Here is a 20171-nt window from a genome sequence, read left to right on the forward strand (position 1 = left end):
GTCTATTATCTTTACTCTACAGAGTACTCTACTGTGTTTCTGCGGTCAGCTGTACCTCAGCCCAACAGCTAGGCTACTAATATAGCTTCTGTCAGCCCAGCCGCAGCCTAGCACAATCCTCCAATTCCAACCAGAGTCTAGCTTCAAGCCGCGCCTCCGCCAGATATCCAGCCCAAAAACATCCAGCCCAGCCCATTTTCAAGCCTTTGCGTCGAATGTAATACCCTTGAGGCTTTTGAGCTGAACTGCAAGGCTCTCTCTAATCACTAGTAGAATGTCTATCTGCCGTTGAACTCTAGTTATTAGACTCGACTAGTCAAGCCATTCATCATCTTGGTCTGCTTATTTTATCTCCTACGGAGTAGATACAAATCCAAAAGTACAGTAAGCTGCAGCCCGCCCTGCATCCCGTCCCCTCCACTCGCACAACCAGTACCTGATCAGCAATCCAAACCAAAGATCCAAAAATACCGATACTCGATGACTAGAAGAAAATATCGGGTTTTTTGTGGTCGGTTATAGAAATGCCGCACAGGTTCTGAACTGCGCCACGACCTGTCAATCAGAAACCCCCTTGCGCCAAGATTCAGGTTTGCGATTGTCTTTGCGTAGTCTTGCCCCAAGCGTTTTGCCATTCCTTACGCGGATAGGTATCCATAAACGACCTAACGAGATAGAATCTCTAGTTCATTCCATTAAACTTGTTGGAACAGATCTTAGGAAAGGGACACAACACCTGCTGTATGTACCGTGGCTCTGCTGTAGTAGGCAGTACTCGCAAAGCTGAAATCCCTGACCCCGCATCAATGTGGAGACGTTCAAAGTCAAAGAGCTTAATCCAACAGAATTTACTGGTTATCGTCTTTTATTCCGACCGCCACGGGACCCTTCAATATAACGGTAAATGCAGGGTCGGATAGAAAGTGCTACCATAAAAGTGCCATTCTACGCATGTACAAATTAGATTCGAAGGAAAGATCGTCTCTACTCAATTTCGGTCTCGTGAGGCCTATGAAACGATTGTGATGCTGGAAGTTATGGCATGAAGAAAGCAAGTCACTATAACCACCAACTCCCAACAAACCATCTGAGTTGAAGGGCAGAGAGAATCAACCAGGATTTCAACTAGACTACTTACAATACATCTCCGGAATCTTTTGCAGATTAAGTTGTAGATCTCTCCTCGTCACGATGGGCCTGCCGCCCTCACTGGACACCGAAGCGCTACAATCTCAAGACTGCCTTGCCTACTCTGTACCTACGGAGACATCAAATCCTCTTAAGAAACACACGAATGTCCTCTAACAGACAACCCAACACGGCATCCAATAGGATTATTGCAAATACATCAAGATGGCCGGGGTCTCAGGTCACGGGGGGTCTTGAATGCTTCAAGAGACCAATGCCGAGCCATAACGGTCCGTCCCTTGTTGACTGCGGCTGAACTCCCTACATATCTCACCCCGGCATCGTCTCAATCTCTCTTCCGCACCAGATTGCCAACGTTTTCTTGGCATGGTCCAATGACTACCACGCAGACATGCAAGCGACCTTGCTCCTAGTCTCGCCTCTTTCAGAATGAACTCATTATCAATAATTGACCACTTCAATGGACGATATTGATGCTATTCAAAGAGAACATAATAGAGATGCGCGATTCTTTAGAAATTCGATCCTGATCTGGACTTTAATACAAACCCGATTGCCGTGTTTGAGTGACTCAGATACCTCCTCCCACCTAGACACCTTGCAGATGGCGGTTTCATATCCCATCGTGACCCTTCCATTACCCGCCAACGCCATTCAGCTCATGCAGCTCATCACCTAATAAACACTTTATCTTTGCAAAGACACCAATTAAAACCTCTTACCCCTGGCATTGATGTCGAACTGCATGCTCTGGCGGGTATAACTTCAATGCCGATCCTCGACTTACACCTCAAATTGGCTAGGCTCATAGTGAGAACCAAGACGGAGGAGGGCATGAGATACGGTGTGGTCAAGTATGTGCCGCAAGACAATCTTCCTGGTGAGTCTGCCGAACTCATATAGCGATGGTCCCCAGTTTATCGTTTAGTGTTGCTTTCGTCTTCGAGTTCTTTATCCCTTCAGATCTGAGGTCACTGCAAAACGATACGACTCCTTGTAGGAGACTCAACTCCCGTAACCATGGTTCGCCTTCTCCCACTCCTCCTTGCCTCTCTCCCTCTTGCCCTATCCGCCGACTTTGAAAGTGTCACCATCAGTTCCAACCTCGACAACATTGGCCACACATGTATCAGCAAATGTCTCTACTACACCGTCCTCAGTGACATGGGCAGGGCCATGGGCTGCGATGACCCCTATGACAACAACTGCTATTGCGCTACGGCAGCGGCATCGGCTACCCAGGCCGATAGATTCATGTCCAAGTGTGCCACATCGCTGTGCTCCGCCGGTGATCGCGCAAGAGACTTGACTTCCATGCAGTCATACTATGCTTCTTACTGTATGGGTGCGGGCTTCACGCAGCCAGGTGCCACTGAGTGGTATAACCCAGCGGAAGCTACAGAAGAAGCTTCGGAGGCGGCTACTGCAGAAAGCAGTGATGATGGAAGTAATGCGAGACCCAGTCGGACAGCCGACTCTGGTGGCGATGCTACTTCGACTCGTATGACTGTCATTACGCAGACCGCAGAGGATGGTGCTGTCAGGACGCAGGGTAAGTTCCTGCTGCTCATGGTGACGGTGCCTTTGCTGCTGCTTCAGGTACTGTTCCTGTGCTTTTCTTAGTACGAATACTTTGTTAATATGTTTCTACTAGTAATTGTTGATGCGACCTCGACGTACTGGGTAAACAAGGACGGATCTCCAGCATCGGCCAAGAACAATGATGATGGTGGCGGTTCCGCTATCAAGATTGGTGTCGGTGTAGCAGTTCCTGTAGTCGCTCTCATCGCCGGCGCTATTTTTGCATGTTGGTTTATCCGTCGACGACGACAACGCAGGGCTCAACTCTCTCACCCTACCGTACCCCTTACCTCACTCACCACTGGCGGTGGTCCTACCGTTGTCGCCGCTTCTCCATCTACGCCAGAAAGAAGGGACACTCTTCCAAGAAAGCCAGTCGGTGCCTCAACGATCTCTTCTGTTTCTTCGTTGTCAAAAACCAACGAACTGTCTGGTACTGGTGTCCAGCGTGAGCTTGCTGGCCGCGAGGTACACCCCTTTCCCGACATGACACCCAGCCCTCCTATCCAGGTAGCAGGACAGCATGAGATGACCGGTGAGGGTTGGCGGCCGAATTTGGAAATGGATGGTCGTGATGCGCGAGTGGAAATGTCGGGCGTTGCGAGACCTCCTGAGTTGCCTGGGTACACGAATGCAGCGAATGCTTATACACCGCACGAAAGTGTTCAGAGGTGGGAACTGCCCGATAATTCTCGTCAACGATAGGACACAGGCACCAAGTCTTGGTTTCTTTTCTTTATAGGCAGTATACCTTTTATGCCGCGAAGTTGGTCTTCCCACTTAGCAGGGAGTTTGTCGAGGGAGTGTTTGGTTGGGTATGGATGGGTTCGGTATTGGATATTTAATGAATGACTTTTATAAATGTGAATTGACGTTAGATAAAGACACCAGGACAAACTTTTTTCATTATCTGAAATTTCATTGAACGCAGTCACGGCTCGGTAATAATGACTTGACTATTGATTGCCAGGTTGTTGTTGTCTCAACTACGAACGAAATAGGGTAGGGAATTGCAACATGTGATGAACTCGAGTCGACTCACAATATGCCACACAATTTAATTCCATTTAAACAGTATTCGTAAGGAGAACACACTCTTCTTTGACTTTTCGTCTACGCTTCCACTCTCACATTCAGTTCATGGCTCAGGCTGATGTCTCCGTTACCTGATCTCGTCCATCATCACGAACTGTATACACACACAACCATGACTCTAAAATCCCTGCACAAACAAGAGAGCCTCCCTCCCTCCATCTATCAAAAGTAAAAAGAACAAAGGCAATTTAGATGTCAAAACAGCAAAAGAAAGGGTCTGGCCGGGGATTGAACCCGGGACCTCTCGCAAGCAATGCTATAGGGTTTTCCCTAAGCGAGAATCATACCACTAGACCACCAGACCGGTGATAGAGAACATGCTTGACGTTCTGTTGGTGAACGACGAGGTCGTAATTGGAGACTAATAAGGTAGATTGTCATCATCTTGTGGTGTTTAGTAAACATTGATTACATGCATTCCTATCCTTACGACCTCCCCATACACCCACTACTTGACAAACTCTAATCAGACGTCAATAGACTCATAGTGCCAGGACGATATCATTAATCGTATCATTGTCCCAGCCTTGTCGGCGTCCCACCAACAAGTCCGCTCCTCCTCCGCAGTCTCCATCTTCAGCTCTCCGTAGCGGAATTAATAATCTCCACACTAGACTCCAACACCATGAAAGTGGGCTTACTGCAAGCCATGACCACTATCGTCAAGAGACGGATGATTACCAAGTCCATCTCTCTTTTGGTTGGTCGCTTCTTCTTTTAGGCAGCTGAAAGTGGGCGGTCGGGATAATTCATGTCTTGTATTGCCGACCATAACGGTGGCCGCGTGCCCCGGGATCACTTATTCACAAGTTCATACGTAACAGAGCTGGAATCATTGTCTAGGAATGTAGACGTTCGGTGTTTGATAATTGTATATAAGGATGGCCGTATATCTAGAAGACGAGAAGGTAAATCAGCATCCAATTCCAAGCAACTATAACAAGTATATCTTCTACTACACTTTCCTCTACTCATCACCATCATGACCTCTTCCAAGCTCATTACTGTCTTTGGAGCAACTGGCTCCCAAGGTGGGAGTGCCGTACAATCACTCCTTCAGAACAAGTTCCAGTCCTTCAAGATCCGTGGAATCACTCGTAATCCTGAGTCTGAAAAGGCAAAGGCTTTAGCCAGTCAGGGTGTTGAAGTCGTAAAGGCTGATGGCCTTGTCAAGCATGAGCTGGTCGAGGCGTTCAAGGGCAGTTGGGGCGTTTTCGTCAACACAAACTCGGATGATCCTGTAAGTCATAATGGTCAGCAGGCGAGCCCTCATTGACACAGTATACAGTCTATGAACCAGTCGGACGGGCCTACTGAGCTTGATGTGGGCAGGCATGTTGTAGATGCTGCCGCTGAAGCTGGAGTGGCTCACTTCGTGTATAGCGGCATGGCCTCTGCTTCCAAGATCACTGGAGGTGCTATTCCCGCTCGTGCTTTCGATAGTATGCTATTCCTCTTTCCCCTGCATCGGTAGTGCTAACTTCTTGCAGCAAAGAGCGCCATCGGTGAGTACGCCAAGGATAAAGGCGTCTTTGAAACTGTCAATATCGTCAGTTCCGGTTGGTATTTTGAAAATCATCTGGTAGAAGAACTCGCGCCTGCACTGGGCGGATTCCCTTTCAGCCCTGATGACGAAGGATACTTGACCTTGCACATTCCTCACTGGGGCGGTAGTGGCGAGATCCCATTCATCGCCATCGGAGACGATTATGGTGACCTCGTCCATGGTATCTTCCTTGATCCCGCGAAGTACAACGGACGTCTAGTCCAAGGCATTAGCGCTAGCGAGACTTCTCAGAAGCTTGTGTCTGAATTTGAAAAAGGTATGTCTCTTCATAGATCAGTTTCCCCTTTCTCCTTGCTAATCACTCGGTAGTGACTGGGAAGAAAGCGCGTTTCGTGCCCATCGAAGATTGGAAGTCGATGGAGACATATGGCGATCCAGGCTTCGAGACGGTCAAGTACATGTTTGGTTTTTGCCAGCATTCTGGCGGCTTGTATTACGGAGTTCCTAATGATCTGGCTCCTGCTGGTGATCTCAAGGCGAGGGCGGCTGAGGCTAAAGGGGCTGGTGATGGGAAGCTCATGACCCTGGAGCGCTTCTGGCAGAAGTATTTTACTTCCTGAAGAAGGAAAATAAGACTTCTGGGCATCCATGATAGTTTGTTGTTGACTAGAGTCGGTCCAGACTGTTTTGATCTGTAGTACTTCATCATTAGCCATGATTTGGTCGGTTTGGATAGTTAGTGCCAAGGAAATTTGATTTCGTCATCTCGCAACAATACCTTTATGTCTTTCAAACGGCGTTTACGAACTTGTACTAGGGTAACCTTGCATCTAGAAGGTATTAAAGGAAGTTTGGGGATGAACTGTGGCTTGTGATATGTCGTTTTCCTACGCGGGAGGCTGCATATTATTGAACCAATACTGTCTTTCCAGAAGTGATCTAGAAGAGAAACATTGGGCGGTGTGCCAGGGTCTAGAAACTCCTAAACAAAGCTAGGAGGGGATCAACTGCATCAGACCAAACTAAATCACTTGCATCATCCACTATTGTTTTCTGTGCAAGTGTCAACATAGGAGCATGTACGTACTCCTTTGTTCTTCAGTGTTTTTCTATTTGATATTCCTGGACCATTGTTCCCTAAATTTTACTTCTTTGCCCCTGTTGCAGCTGCTATTTGGATTGTGATTCACAGGCACCGGGACGGGCTACTCTGCGTGGCTATAAATTCCCCCACGAGGGGCAGGAACCTGCATCTCCTCTCCTGCACCACACAACTCCTTCATCACAACACAGGAGCCAAAGTGGTATCATTTTTCTTCCAAAAAGCAACATATCCACTGTTCATTTGTTATTTTATTCCCTCTAGAGTGTTCTCTCTGCATTTTCTTATCTGCAGCTCGGCTGAGCGCCGCTGCCGGGTTCTTGCAGGCGCAGAAAGAAGGAACAAACACTCCCCATTCTTCAGCATTTGTGAGCTTTCTTTTTCACTGAAGCTTCCTTTAGCTTTTTCTTCTTTTGTGCCTTTATCTGCTCACCGCGTTCTTCTCTCATCATACTGTGGTCTCACTAGAGCTCCGACTACTGTTCTTTCGCCCCACGTCGCCGCCGCCATGAATGACAACATCGACCATGAAGCTATGGTCCGGGCAGCCTGCCTCGTAAGTCTTATTTTTCTTCTTTCATCTTTCTTCCTGTTTACGAGACCAACTTAATAATTAACTCTTGCTACCTAGGCCGACTTGGGCCGTTACCGCCAGGAGGAGCTACCTTTGAGCAACCAAGCCCGTCGTGGTCCTTCCTTCGCCCCGAACAAGAACAACGGATCCAAAAACATCGACCCGCACCTAAAGATCAAGCTCATCCACAAATGGGGGAGTGCCAAGATCGAGGATGAAGAGAGCCGACAGATGGAGGGCCTTGAGATCGAGGCGCGACCTTGGGCCAAAGGCCGGGTGGCAGAAGCTTTCTCTACCAACAAGATTAAAAGGTGAGTTACCGTATACCTGATTAAAGCATGTCAACTCTCTTCTAACACCTTACGCAGTGGTCCGCCCCCTCGCATTTCTCCCCGTAAGCCCGAGACTTCTGCCCACGGCAATGGAAACAGTATCGCAGATTATTTTAAACCACCAACAGACGGATGGAAAAAATGCGTCGTGGCACTGGTCGAGAAAAGCCCCATTAATGATCCCATCACTGTCAAGTGGGGTTCTATACAGAACGCATCAACACCCTCGCTTGCTTCTCAAGGTGTGGTTCCCAAGTCTGTTCAGGGGCCCGTATCCAACAACGGTCTATCAACCGGTACTTCTGGAAACGAATCATCTAAGGCCAGCGCTCCTCTCAGTACCCCTCTGGAAAATTGTACTCCACGAGTCGTCCTGAGTTTTACCCTTCACCGAAAAGGTTTCGACTCCAAGGCCGTGGAAACTATCATCGGAAGCGGATATTGCCAGGTTGTTCCGGACAAGAACGAAGCCCTTGGCTTTGCCAGTTCAGTCATGTTGAAAGTCCATGAAGAGAACGGCGGCTTCCTGGTGTTTTGCAGTGAGCTCAAGGGGGATAAAATCCTCGACGTCCTGGACCTTCGCAAGCCAAGCCTTGAGGGTTCATACTGCAAGGTACAGGCCACAACGCAGGAAAGACCTTATTATATTCGGTTCGACAATGATGAACACGTCAAGGTCTTCAAAGCCTGTCTATCTAGGGTCAAAAAGGCTGTTTTGCTACACAAGATGCCGGAACCTAAGGATTCTCCTAAGGACGCTCCTAAGGTCTCTCCGAAGGTCTCTAAGACTGAAGTGACTGGAGTCACAGTTTCCAGTCCGAGCACGGCCACTAACGAATCAACCCCGACGGTATCTACTATCGTTCCTCAGAACGTGGTCCCAACCCCAACAGACACCGAGCTGATCCGTATGGATGACGACTGGGACAGCACTAACAACCCGCAAGTGCCGGCAATTCAAGCGGCTGTGAACCCTATGGTCGTACTTGTTCGACGATGCCTCGCGTACTTCAGCGCCGAAGGTAACTTTTGTGCGGGCACAATTGCAGGGATTGAAGACGCGATCTTTGATCAGTGGAAGAGCCAAGGCTTCCTGGAAGATTGTAGCGAGAGGGAACGAGAGGCTGCGTTTGCCATGCTTCGAACATTTGTGAATGTAGAATTGATCCTCTCTGGGAAGAAGCCACCAGGCAAGGCTACCCAAGCTCCTGAGCAGGTCGAGAGCTTCAACAAGCGTCCCAGGCGTGGAGCCACCCAGGGACTAGGTTCCTCTTGCTTCGCAAAGAAGCCCTTTGCTTACGAAGGCAGCTTTACCGGCCCTCGCCCTCGCGCTGCTTACAAGTAGGGCTCAGGACCCTTCGCCGATTCCTGAACGAGGAGAGAATGGAGTTTTAGGGACATTTCGATGAATGAAGAGGCAAAAAAAGCGTATAGCGGAAAGTGTAGAGAATTAGATATAGTAATTGAGGAAGCTTTTTAAGGAGTTTTATTCTTTTGATGACTTTTGTCTTGGTATTCTTGCAATAATTGTTGTGAGTCTTTATCCAGGCCAGTGCTTGTGCTCAGGATTTCTTTTGCCAGTTCTTCAGCCTCCTTATAACGACGGAAGAAGTAATGTTCTTCAACGGCATGAATGACCTCTTGGATATCCATTTTGGAGGCTCCTGGACCTAGCGGCAACTTGATTTTCTGGTATATCTATTTAATTAAAGTCAATTTTAGATCGTCAATGAGTAGGCAGAGGTCCTTACATTGCCGTTCTCGACCTTGGCCTCATACCCCTTCTGGATGACTCGCCAGGCCTCCTCTGATTGACCTGTTCGACGGGACTTTGTGTCTACCTCGTCGGCCTCATCGGAGGAGACGTCTGCGAAGGCGAAATTGGCAAGAGGGTCTTCTTCATCCATTTTGAGTTTGAGAATTGAGGAGATGAAGATAGAGGCTTATTGGTAGCAAAAAATTAGCCTCCTAAGTCTTTGGGTGAAGAAATAACTAGTCTAAGAACTATGGGCTGAGGAGCGTAAATTGACCTACTGATTTTGTCTCTTATAATTCCAAGGGAAGGTAAGTTGAACTGATTTTTTGGGAGTTGGTGATGGGACGGACCCACCTGGGTTTCTTGCTGATTGGCGAGTAGCTAGAGCCAGCGTTTACTTGAATGAGAGAATAACAAAGTTCAAGAAAGTCCTATAATATAAATCTTAAACTCATGCAGCGGAAGGATATTAACGAAATACGGATAATATTTAGTATCATGCTGTTAATCCAAAATCATGCAGATCATGCTTTCGTCAAAGAAGCGAATACTATGACTCGACATGGCCACCAAGCAAGAAGCAGGCAAAGACGACTTTTACAATCAGACAATAAAGAGAATCAAACAGCAGCATTGGAGTCAATTAACCAATGAATCTTATCTTGATCTTCAGCAATCTTTTGATACTGTACAGTGACAACTCTCAACCACAGCTCTCACCCAACCCATACAAATTAGCAGCCAAAACAGAGTTTCATCCCAAGCCCAATCTAAACATAGAATAAAAGCATCGCATTCCCAAAATCCCATGCTCATCTCATTTTTAGACTTTCCTAGTTGCCCACCTTCTTCGGTCGGTGCGGGGGAAAAGAAAGGGGTTGCAGCCACCGTTGTTCGTCGGCCGGATGGGAACGGATTCGGCTGTAGAACATAGCGAATGCCGGGCAAAGACCGTCAAGAAGCGATGAATCTATGTATGGGTGGCTGAATCAAGATGATGGTGTGTGAGATCGGTTCAGCCGTGGAGACTATGTTTGAGAAAAGCTTTCTTCCTGATTGCCGCGGCTGAGAATTAGTATCTGGTCATCAGTCATAGAATGACAATTTGGTCACGATGATGAAACAATGAGTAAATGACTGATTTAATAGGTTTCATGATTAATTATTCTAATCAGTGACTCTATCAAGAAGCCCGTTCTAGGCGATGAACCCGAGGCATTTCCTCGGGGTTCATGTGCTCTCAACTGTCTAATAGACCGGGGGGGTATAGTCCGAAGAACTCCAAATAACAAAAGTGAAGCATCCTAATTTTGATGATGCTGAAATAAACAATAAACCGGTCTTTTGATGTGTAAAACTTTTGGAAATCCAGAACCGTCTAAACGCCTTGTAAAATGCTGCAAGCCTTTCTCCTCTTTCTCCGTTTTTAAAAAGTCGCGCCCGTTTATGCCGTGTCGTCGTTAGTGTGGTTGTAGCGGTGAGTAGTGGAGATTTCTGTGTGTCGTGTACAAAGTCCCCTCCTTGGCAGATAAGGAAATGCATGTCGGAGATAAGACGTGATTCGTATAAGTGCGGAGACACAAAAAGAGTCACTTATAGAACCTGGCGAGCCTTCTCCTCGGCGAAAGCCTTGCGGCTCATCATCAAAACGCGCTCGAAGCCTTCACGACCCTTGACAGCGTTCTCGCGGAAGCGGGAAACCATTGTGTCCTCGATGCTGTTCTTGATTCGCTGCCAGCCACCGCACAGAGCAGTGATGTTGGCGTTTTGGATGAACTGTGTCTGATGGTCGCCGAAAGGCTTATAGACAACTTCCTCTTGAACGTTGACGAGGTTGCTCCATGTCAAGTTCTGGCTAACCATGGTGACGGTCTTGTTGACAGGGTCGACGTAACTGGCTTCGTACATGAAGCTCTCATCTCCGGTGCCGCCGATGATAGTCTTGATCCAGTCGGGGACGGTTTGCTTGCATGTGATCAGACGCTCGGTTCGGAGGATACCTGTCGCGGGGTCGACTTCGCGGGAGAGTGTGTCGACGGCGATAACATGCTCAGACTTGTTGTTCCAGGGGCCGTACTTTGTCCAGTTGGCTGTGGACACCTCGTCCCAGGAGTAGTTGTAGGTAACGCTGTTGCTGAAGACCTTCATTGTGACGGTCGCGTGAGAGATAGAAGTCGCTCGCGTGTGGTGGTGGAGTAAGAAACTTTTTTTTTCTTTGGTGTTGGAAAAGAGGCTGATATTCCTTTGATGGGAAAAAATGAAGGTTAAGTTGGTGAATGCAAAATTGTTGGAAAAAATGAATGAGGGTTTCCTCCTTGTTTATATCACTCGCAGAAAATGAGGATTAAAGCAAGATCTCCAGTGGCGATGGAGTGACGGGCGTGAGGGTAAAGATGAGCAAAGTCAAGATGCAGATGGAGATGCGGCCTTTTTAATTGGAGACCGCTTGCAAAAATTATTCCATGTGAAAAAAGGGAAAAAAGGAACTTCTAGCATTCTCACTCGCTATCGCCGGCCGTCGGCTCTGGGCCCGAGCACACCCGCAGAGCTAGCTAATCCCGATATGGCTGATTACTAACTCTATAGAGAAAAGACTCTCGATCGCGATAAAGGGTCGGGATATCAAGAGGTTTTGATTGGTCCGGCTTGCAGGAGGAGGTCGGACCTCTGGTTCTGGTCTCGTGCAGCAAGAGGGGAGAGACAAGAACCTGGGAGGGCAAAAGCTGTGCCACAGAGTGGCGAGTGCGTCAATAATGGGGAAAAACCGGAGAACTATGAAGCTAAGCGTTGGTGATCAAGTCTCGAGCATTGGCCAGTCCTGCGAGATCGGGAAGGGATTAACACGGTCTGAAATCATATCAATTTCAGGGTTCTATACACGGATACTTGTGGAATGTACAGGAATCGATACATATCATCAGCATTACCAAAATAGGATTCAATGACATTTCTTATCATTTGTGCACATTTCATCATGCATCGCTCGAATCTTGCAGCCACCATAATTTCTGAGGGGATGTTACTTGCAGAAAAGAGTCACAACTACGGTCTACGTAACAACGCATAACTTGCATAATGCTAACAATCAACTTGATCCTATCAAATCCATCAATGTCTCATTTGCATGATAGTCTACAATAACATAGCGTGAGACGCATTTTATCTATGCTTCAACGTAATTCATATTTTTAGCTTAATCCATTTACATAGTCTGCATAGAAAGAGGAGAGTCGTATTTCAGAATCCAGCCATCTCACAGTCACTATAATTCCACATCTTTCTCGTCATATTGTTTAGTAGTCGTCTCCACGGCTGATGACCTCCTTCACGGTGGGTCGGATCAGAATGGTCTAAAATATGTCAGTCATCATCACAAGCGCATACTAGTTATCCAGGGTTCACTTACATGCTCAAACTGAGCGGTGTACGAGCCCTTCTTGTCACACAAGGGTGGGTACGCCTCAACGATACCAGCGTTGACCAGGTTGTTAAGCTGCAAGGCCGTTAGTTAGTTCGCTATTCCACAATTTATGTACGAGATACATACTCCAAGCAGGTACTTGTCCTGACCAATACGGTCCAGGTATCGGCGACAGAAAGGCAGGGTGCCAAAGTTCTTGTTAATCACGTTGAGAAGCGACTTGGCAGAGCTCAAGCGCAGATCAACGTGCGAGGAGTCTCCTCGCTTCGCGTAGTGCGACGTCTCCATATCGTCCCGGACGTATCCGTTACCGGTACTGCCAAAGGTCTCAATGGCGAAGACGTCGCCCTCTTCCATCTTGGTCTGGTCGTTACTCTTGACGATGGGTACGGCCTTGGTGCCGTGGATGCTGTAGGGCAGAATGTTGTGACCCGTGAGGTTGCGGATACTCTTGACGGGGTAGGTGGTTCCGTCGATCTCAACCTCGAAACTCTCCATGGTCTCCTGGATAACACCTCCAATCTCGCCAACGCGGGCGTCAATACCGGCCTCGGCAATACCAGCGTTAGTGGCCTCCTTGACGGCCTGGAGAAGGTTGTCGTACTTGTTGTCGAACGACATGGTAAAGGCAGAATCGACAATGCGACCGTTGACGTGGACACCGAAATCAACCTTCATGACGTCCTCTTGCTGCAGAACCATCTTATTGCCGGCGTTGGGAGTGTAGTGCGCGGCGCAGTGGTTGAGACTAAGACCACAGGGGAAACCCATGCCAGCCTTGAGACTGTCGCCCTCCTCCAGTCCAGCGTGTCCGGTAAGAGCACGAACACCATCCTCAATGCCCTCGGCGATCGAGGTCAAGGTCTGACCGGGCTTGACGTTCTTCTGAGTCCATTGGCGCACCTGGCGATGGATCTCGGCAGCCTCGCGGTAATCGGCAAGGAAGTCGGCGTTGAGGTTATCGAGATGGCGCTTCTCCTCGTTGGTGGTACGGTAGGTGTTCTCGTCCTTGTACTCGACCTCCTCTCCGGGAGGGTAGGATTTGTTAGGGAACAGCTGGCTGACCTGAACTCGAGGAGGGTCGCTCTGGCTGGTAGGGTTCTTCTTCTTCTTTCTGGGCTTTCTCTTCTTCTTTTTCTTGGCGCCACCTTCGCCGGGGGCGGCACCATCGGCTTCGTCTTCGGAATCATCGCCGCCGTGCTCGTCGCCGGCAGCGTCGGTGTTTGATTGTGCGTTCGCGCCGGGCTTCTGAGAGCCATCGGCCACTGCGGGGCAATCTATGTCAATCCTGGATTCAAACTGCAAAAGGTGCAAAACGTACCGTTGAGCTCCTTGAGAGCTTCAGTGGGGACTTGAGCTGCCATCTTGGCTAACCTAGTAGACGAGAGACAATTCTGCACGGCAAAGCAAAAACAAAGCAAATCGAAAAGGAAGAATTTGGTGGGAGGGTTGGATGGGAAGATATCACCCCACTCGTAAAACAGACACAAAAAGTTGGACACTCTTTGTCCCTATTGGCGCGCATTCTTTTCTGTCGGATTAACTCCCCGCTGACAGATTTTGACATGACGAAAGTGGATTGGGCATTCATTGGTGTTGGCACTTTGAATGATACGCGCGGTTACATTGTGAGAAGATGGCTGCATTTGACGAGGTGGATTGGTTATTAATGAGTAATATTTCATGTACTTAAAATAGTACATTGGCTGCATGTTTATCAATGAGCCAGATTGGTTTTCATTTTGTCTCATTCTAGCCATTCCTAGATCAAATCCATTCATCTCTACTCAACCGGCTCTTGTCGCTGTTATGATCTATCATAAAAAGTTATACACGCGGAGAGACGGTATTTCAATCATCAAACAGCACTTGACATCTTGGCTGGTCAGTCATCAACCGATAAATGTCCTGTCAAGACAACCCTAGTGTCTTGGTGAAACTCCCGTCTAGGCGTTGTATGCTGATCTTTTCCTTGTGCCACGACCCTGCAGTAAATCTTGGAAAACAGTTATTCATTGGATAGAGGTTTATATATCACTTACATAGAAGCAAAGATTATCCATGGCCTCAAAAGAGTCTATGAATCGTAAATGATTGTTTCACGACACTTGTACAGGGTATCCAAAGACATCCCCTGTCAAACCAGTGTCCATGACCTCACAACCAGCTAAAAACAAGCTAGTCCTCACTGCTGCAATTCAGGGCATCGTCAAACCAAACAAGGGGTTCACTGACCTCCATTCGTTAGCCACCAAGTCATACCTGGAGTCATTTTTGCCGCCTACTCATGGGAACCTAAAACAAGCTGCCACCCCCCTTCTTTTTCTAATCTGGTGATAACTTCAGACAGAAAACCTCGTGAACCAAACAAAGCCACATCCATTCGTATCAAGCTTACGACGACACAACCGCCGACTCTTGTCTCTTCTTTCGTCTCCACTGCGGCCGGTGCCTTATAAGCTGGAGACCCGTTTCGTTAGCGGCGCCACACTATCACCGGGCCGTTCTTGACCCCTCCAGTTTCCGTTCTTGACCTCAATTAAATCTGAACCTAATCCTCAGCTACTTGCTCGACGTAGCTCCTATAGCTCTGAACTTCTTCAAGTCCGAATAGCTACGTCTTGAAGACAACATGACCGACAACCACACAGAGGCCCCGGCCTCTATACCCGCCAAATCTCCCATTGAGCGAAAGCCAGTGGGAGGCATCCCGCCCAAGGATCCCGCCGTTGAACGAACCCCGACTCTTCCTCCTCGACCTTCCCAAGATGCAGGCAAGAAAGAGACCGAAGCTCCTAGTTGCGACACTTGCTCAGTGCCTCAGAAGAAGTCTACCTCTACTAGGAGCAAGTCCCCGCCATCGCCGATCAAAATCGACAAGTCACAGCCCGAAGACTTTGAGGGAGAGCTTGCGACAAACAACGATATTCCCTCCCCCGAGACTCTGAAAAAGATTGGAAAATACATCGTTCTTGACCGCCATGGAAAATCACATCCCTTCAAGACTCTTTACACTGGTAGTAATGTCGCACGTCGCGTGCTCATCATCTTTGTCAGGCACTTTTTCTGTGGTGTATGTCATAATCTCTTGTTGAGTGGAATTACTTACTGATCCTGTTTCTAGAACTGCCAAGAATTCCTCCGCTCTCTATCCGAAGCCGTAACTCCCGAAGCTCTACTGCGACTACCGGTCAGCACCTTTATCGCTGTCATAGGATGTGGCGATCCCGCTCTGATCGACATGTATGTCAACGAGACAGGATGTCGCTTCCCCGTGTACACCGACCCGACAAGGTCAATTTTCGACAGCCTCGGCATGTCAAAGACACTGCAAATGGGTGCCAAACCTGCATATATGCGCCGAAGCATGGCTCACAGCATTGTGGGCAGTATAATCCAAGGCGTCAAGCAGATCCCCACCGGCAACGTTCTCAAGATGGGCGACCAACGTCAAGTAGGCGGCGAATTCCTTTTCGAGCCACGAGACATCCTCACGCCTGTTACAACACCGCGAAATGAAAAGGCGCAGCCCATCAGCGCATTCGAGGAGGCCCAGGAGCGAGAACCAGGATCTGACGACTACGGAAACGAAGAGAAGAGAGTTACGTGGTGTCATCGCATGAAGACTACGCGCGATCATGCTGAGATCCCTGAGCTTATTGAGGTGTTGGGACTGGACCAGACCGCTCCTGCTGGACGAGAGGCGAACCGCGCTTCAGTAACTTCAGCTCGAAAGGGCAAGGGACGCAGTATGGCACAGGAGATCAGGAAGCTGAGCGCTGAAAGATCTAGGACATCTGACGAGACGTGATGCAGTTTCCGTGTATCAAAGCGCGCTGCTGTGTTTGAGCGATTTGGAGCATTGCTGGTTTTGTTACAGCGCTGGAGTAGGGATTTATTTGTTATTTATGGCATAGCTTGTGTTTTTAGAAGATGTTATGAATAGATGGTTTAAAGGGGCATTAGCTGGGATATTCCAGATCTTTATCAATGGAACGTACGAGCATTTATTTACAAGACCATTACTCATGTACCCAGCTTCCATCTTCGCGACTCTGAATCACTTCGTCCACCTTGAGTCTAAAGTCGATGATCTCTTTACCATTGACAAGATCGTTCTCCATGGCTCTCCGATCACCCTCCTCCAGATCCTTGACGATGCCCGCTCTGACATGCCTTTCCCTCAACCGTCTCCTCGCAACCTCAAAGTCCACTTCGACAAACCACACCTCATCCAGTAACTTGGCTGCATCCCGCCAAACATCTTGATCAAGGGCAAGATAGTTTCCCTCGAGCACAACGACACGATGCTCTGGCTTGACAACGATGTCATCGTCTCGGGGGTCCTTCAGTGCGTGGTCAAAGGACGGTGCCAGGACAGGCTCTGACGGGATGGGTGTCTTGGAAAGGGATTGGACTAGAGTGAGGAACTTGGGGGCATCAAAGGTAAAGGCTGCACCGCGACGGAAGTGGGCGGTGTCAGGGTCGGGCATGGCTGAGAGAGCCGCGCGGGTGAGGTGAAAGCCATCCATAGGAACAAAGGTTGCTGGTGGAGGTGAAGAAGAATCAGAAGACGATGCACGGGCGTTGATTCTATCAGTGATGATCTGTGAGAATGTTGTTTTGCCTTGGAGAGTCAGTATCTTGTTTTATATGTCAAGTGGTTGACTTACCTGAACCTGGGATACCCGCAACGCCAATCACTACGAGTGTCAGCCATGACTTTCAATACTTCTAATGAACAGCGCTATTGGTTTTGGAGATCTTAACTTGAGATGTTGTTTACGGCAACTCTCATGATAGCAATCTTCGGTGAAATGTCATGAGGGTACTTACATAGTCGCTTATCCTTTGGCGTCTCTTCATACTTCTTCCACGCCTTTTCGACGAGTCTCTCAACTTGGTTCTCCATTTTTGAATACGGGGGTATATAATGAGAATGAGTCTGCACGTTGTAGAGAAGAGGGTTACTCTCATGAGTTCGAATGTCGTTCCTTAGATGTGCCCCGCGGTAAGGCATTGCCCCACGTCGTTACATCAGAGCTCCCCACCCAATACGCCGTTACACCAACATTTGTAACACCCTTGACGTCTTAACTCTAGTAATAGATCGAGAATACAGTATTATCAGGGTACCAGAAAAGTTGGCCGCTAGAAGTATGAGTGACGAAATTATTAGGCTAGCTTATGCTACTTAGGCTATACTTCTTAGACTATTTATTTTTGTAGTCTAAAGCTTGGAAGGTCAACCTTTCTGCAAGACTTGAATATACGCCTAGATCCATAATGTGCATATGTATGTAACCTGAAGTGTCACTTTTATCTATCTGTGTAGTATCTGGACTTTGACTTCCTTCAGATCATGGTTTCATGCACAAGTTCGGCCATGGCCAATACCTTTTCTTCTTCTAGCCTGCGCGCAACGATCTGAAGACTAACTGGTAGACCGTGCACCAATGCAGCGTCGTCTGCAGAGTACTAGTTAGCCATGACCATCACGAAAGTCAAGACAGGGTACTTACAATCGTCGTTGACAGACTTGCACAACGGGCTCAAAGGCTGGTAAGAAGAGTCAAGCACATCAACGCCCTTGTCAACGTTGATTCCCGTCGGGAACGACACGGCGGAATAGTCGACGACGTTGAACACGCCCGTATAAGCAACTTCTACAGTCAGTATACGAATCTGAAAAGGAGTGGTAGACATACCATGTTTAAAGGTTCCGTTCTTTCCAGTGCTGTAAGGCGTCGTTGGGCATACAATAGCATCGATACCCGCCTTGTTCCATCGATCCAAATACTTGTTCTGGAACGCAGTTCGCTCAAGTTGAAGTTTCCACATCTCAGAAGTACTCAAGTCTCTCGCTGTTCTATAACCGTCCATCTCAGGCCTCCACGGCTCATCCGTTCGTTCAAGCACCTTTCGGATCGTCTGTCCACCGTCCGCTAGAAACATGCGCTGAAGAAGATCCGAGCCTTCCTTTTGGTCAACGGGATCCCACTTCATGATGGTGTGTCCAGCGGCTTCCAGCTTCTCCTTTGCGACTCGGAGGGCTCGAGTGACGGGCGGTGTTGGAAGGACAAGGCCGTCGTGCCACATGAATGCTATCTTGAGCTTGTCGGGCAGTTGGGCTGGTCGCCAGGGGATGGGGACACATTTAGGATCGGCGAGCCAGGGTTGTGCGTCAATCACGGCTTTGCTGTAGAATTGAATGTCTTGGATGGTTCGGGCGAGAGGGCCGTTGACAGATTGGACTGCTTCTTGGCCGGGCATTCCTGAGCGGCAGTTTCGAACGGGGAAACGGCCTGCTGAAGGACGGATGGTGAAGAGACCAGTGCAAGCAGCAGGAATACGAAGTGATCCTCCTATTGACAGTTGTTAGCATGTAGTTCAGTGTTGTGATGGAGTTTGGAAGTACCTATATCAGTTCCAACACCCAAGGGACTGCCCTTAAAGGCAATAAGCGCCGACTCGCCGCCAGAGCTTCCACCACTGGTAGTATTTCTGTTCTTGGGATTCACAGTTCGTCCAAAGGTGTTGTTGATGGACTCCGCAATCATCATGGCTGTGGGGACATTCGTCTTGACGTAAAAGACGGCGCCGGCATTTTGAAGCAGCGTTGCAAGGCCAGAGTCGGACTCGGCAGGGTCGCCGACATGGCCTGTGAAACCAACGGTTGCATCGAGACCTTGAAGGTTGAAGTTGTCTTTGAGGGAGATGGGAAGACCGTGGAGAGGTCCAACGGGTGTGTTTGTTTTGGCAAAGTGCTCGTCAAGTTGACGTGCTGTTTGGATGGCGCGGCCAAAGCAAGTCTCTGCTAGGCAGTTGGTCTGCAAGTTGTTAGTTAATGAGGGAGTGGGATGGGCGAGTGAAGTACAAGTTGGTGAGCAGCTGCAGCTCTCTTGCAGAATGCCCTGGTTACATCTTCAGACTTGAAGGTGCCAGAAGCGAGTTTCTGAATGAGTTCAGTGGCAGTCAGAGATGTAATAGCGAGTTCATCCTTTGTGAACCATGATGATGTCTCTGGCCATTCTGTGACATCTGCTTGGTCTGCTGGAGGAAGAAGATCTTGAGGGATACGCCATTCTTGGGGAATAGAAGAGTTGAGAGCCTCGGTCTTTTTGACGCTAATGTCCTTCCATGAAGGAGTAGTGTCGAGCTTGGCTGTGGTGGTAGTTGTGGTAGTAGTGAGAGTCATGATGAAAGGCCCTTGTATGTCTATAGTGCGATGTGTTTGTTGAAAGCCAAGAGGAATCAACGGTGGCTTAAATCCAAAGCTGGACTGATCACGAAATCAATGTCGCAACGACGAGAGTCGTGATATAATAGATATCTTTCCTATTTGGGCTACTATCGACACGGATATAACGGACTTGAGACTAGTGGTTGATTACTTTCCGGATGAGGAGAGTTGTTGATGTTGCGTTGGAAAGGGAAATATTAGTCTTATCGAGTACCAGACTGTCATGTAGCATCTATCATTCACCCCCTCTCTGGAGTCTGACGAGTCTGGTAGCATCGGTCAATAACACAATCATACCGAGTACCATCGTATAGTAAGTCCGTATCTGGAAACAATTGTATACAGGACTTGGCAGTTTCCGGGGTACAGGTTTAGTTACCTATCAGATATCGTTCGTGGTTTATCCATATC

The 20171-nt window shown here is 48.4% G+C and overlaps 9 protein-coding genes and 1 non-coding gene across 10 annotated transcripts; 4 read left to right on the plus strand and 6 right to left on the minus strand.

Moving 5' to 3' along the window:
• Positions 1 to 2169: 2169 nt before the first annotated feature.
• On the plus strand, positions 2170 to 3435 carry EDB82DRAFT_470045 (uncharacterized protein; the record flags this gene model as incomplete). The annotated part of the gene is made up of 2 exons (XM_025732010.1): positions 2170 to 2701; positions 2804 to 3435. The coding sequence occupies 2 exons, from the start codon at positions 2170 to 2172 to the stop codon at positions 3433 to 3435; spliced, it is 1164 nt and encodes a 387-aa protein (XP_025590978.1).
• Positions 3436 to 4038: 603 nt separating this feature from the next.
• On the minus strand, positions 4039 to 4129 carry EDB82DRAFT_t66. Its single transcript has one exon. It is a non-coding gene; the product is annotated as a tRNA-Pro (tRNA).
• A 678-nt stretch (positions 4130 to 4807) lies between these two features.
• On the plus strand, positions 4808 to 6046 carry EDB82DRAFT_570377 (uncharacterized protein; the record flags this gene model as incomplete). The annotated part of the gene is made up of 4 exons (XM_025732008.2): positions 4808 to 5065; positions 5114 to 5267; positions 5316 to 5648; positions 5702 to 6046. The coding sequence occupies 4 exons, from the start codon at positions 4808 to 4810 to the stop codon at positions 5950 to 5952; spliced, it is 996 nt and encodes a 331-aa protein (XP_025590977.1). The 3' UTR covers positions 5953 to 6046.
• Positions 6047 to 6526: 480 nt separating this feature from the next.
• Positions 6527 to 8872, plus strand: EDB82DRAFT_9301 (uncharacterized protein). Its single transcript, XM_025732007.2, has 4 exons — positions 6527 to 6802; positions 6903 to 6990; positions 7066 to 7319; positions 7377 to 8872. Exons 2-4 carry the CDS (start codon positions 6943 to 6945, stop codon positions 8683 to 8685), a joined length of 1611 nt encoding a protein of 536 aa, XP_025590976.1. The 5' UTR covers positions 6527 to 6802; positions 6903 to 6942; the 3' UTR covers positions 8686 to 8872.
• Positions 8751 to 9444, minus strand: EDB82DRAFT_9342 (uncharacterized protein). The gene is made up of 3 exons (XM_025732006.2): positions 9375 to 9444; positions 9092 to 9282; positions 8751 to 9038 (listed from the first exon to the last, which is right to left on the minus strand). The coding sequence occupies exons 2-3, from the start codon at positions 9245 to 9247 to the stop codon at positions 8817 to 8819; spliced, it is 378 nt and encodes a 125-aa protein (XP_025590975.1). The 5' UTR covers positions 9248 to 9282; positions 9375 to 9444; the 3' UTR covers positions 8751 to 8816.
• A 761-nt stretch (positions 9445 to 10205) lies between these two features.
• On the minus strand, positions 10206 to 11571 carry EDB82DRAFT_9400 (PRELI-like family-domain-containing protein). The gene has a single exon (XM_025732005.2). The coding sequence runs from the start codon at positions 11242 to 11244 to the stop codon at positions 10690 to 10692; it is 555 nt and encodes a 184-aa protein (XP_025590974.1). The 5' UTR covers positions 11245 to 11571; the 3' UTR covers positions 10206 to 10689.
• An 818-nt stretch (positions 11572 to 12389) lies between these two features.
• EDB82DRAFT_422736 (peptidase M24, structural domain-containing protein) lies at positions 12390 to 13881 on the minus strand (the record flags this gene model as incomplete). The annotated part of the gene is made up of 4 exons (XM_025732004.2): positions 12390 to 12446; positions 12503 to 12589; positions 12644 to 13782; positions 13839 to 13881. The coding sequence occupies 4 exons, from the start codon at positions 13879 to 13881 to the stop codon at positions 12390 to 12392; spliced, it is 1326 nt and encodes a 441-aa protein (XP_025590973.1).
• A 1121-nt stretch (positions 13882 to 15002) lies between these two features.
• On the plus strand, positions 15003 to 16434 carry EDB82DRAFT_9354 (AhpC/TSA antioxidant enzyme-domain-containing protein). Its single transcript, XM_025732003.2, has 2 exons — positions 15003 to 15590; positions 15642 to 16434. The coding sequence occupies exons 1-2, from the start codon at positions 15150 to 15152 to the stop codon at positions 16326 to 16328; spliced, it is 1128 nt and encodes a 375-aa protein (XP_025590972.1). The 5' UTR covers positions 15003 to 15149; the 3' UTR covers positions 16329 to 16434.
• Positions 16435 to 16539: 105 nt separating this feature from the next.
• On the minus strand, positions 16540 to 17429 carry EDB82DRAFT_519280 (P-loop containing nucleoside triphosphate hydrolase protein; the record flags this gene model as incomplete). Its single annotated transcript, XM_025732002.1, has 3 exons — positions 16540 to 17144; positions 17191 to 17220; positions 17354 to 17429. The coding sequence occupies 3 exons, from the start codon at positions 17427 to 17429 to the stop codon at positions 16540 to 16542; spliced, it is 711 nt and encodes a 236-aa protein (XP_025590971.1).
• A 443-nt stretch (positions 17430 to 17872) lies between these two features.
• EDB82DRAFT_542829 (amidase signature domain-containing protein) lies at positions 17873 to 19715 on the minus strand (the record flags this gene model as incomplete). The annotated part of the gene is made up of 5 exons (XM_065609364.1): positions 17873 to 17985; positions 18040 to 18183; positions 18226 to 18882; positions 18936 to 19347; positions 19395 to 19715. 5 exons carry the CDS (start codon positions 19713 to 19715, stop codon positions 17873 to 17875), a joined length of 1647 nt encoding a protein of 548 aa, XP_065465329.1.
• Between the last annotated feature and the right edge of the window lie 456 nt (positions 19716 to 20171).

The sequence above is a fragment of the Fusarium venenatum genome, assembly GCF_020744135.1.
Source record: "Fusarium venenatum strain MPI-CAGE-CH-0201 chromosome Unknown EDB82scaffold_1, whole genome shotgun sequence".
In the NCBI taxonomy this organism is placed as follows: domain Eukaryota; kingdom Fungi; phylum Ascomycota; class Sordariomycetes; order Hypocreales; family Nectriaceae; genus Fusarium; species Fusarium venenatum.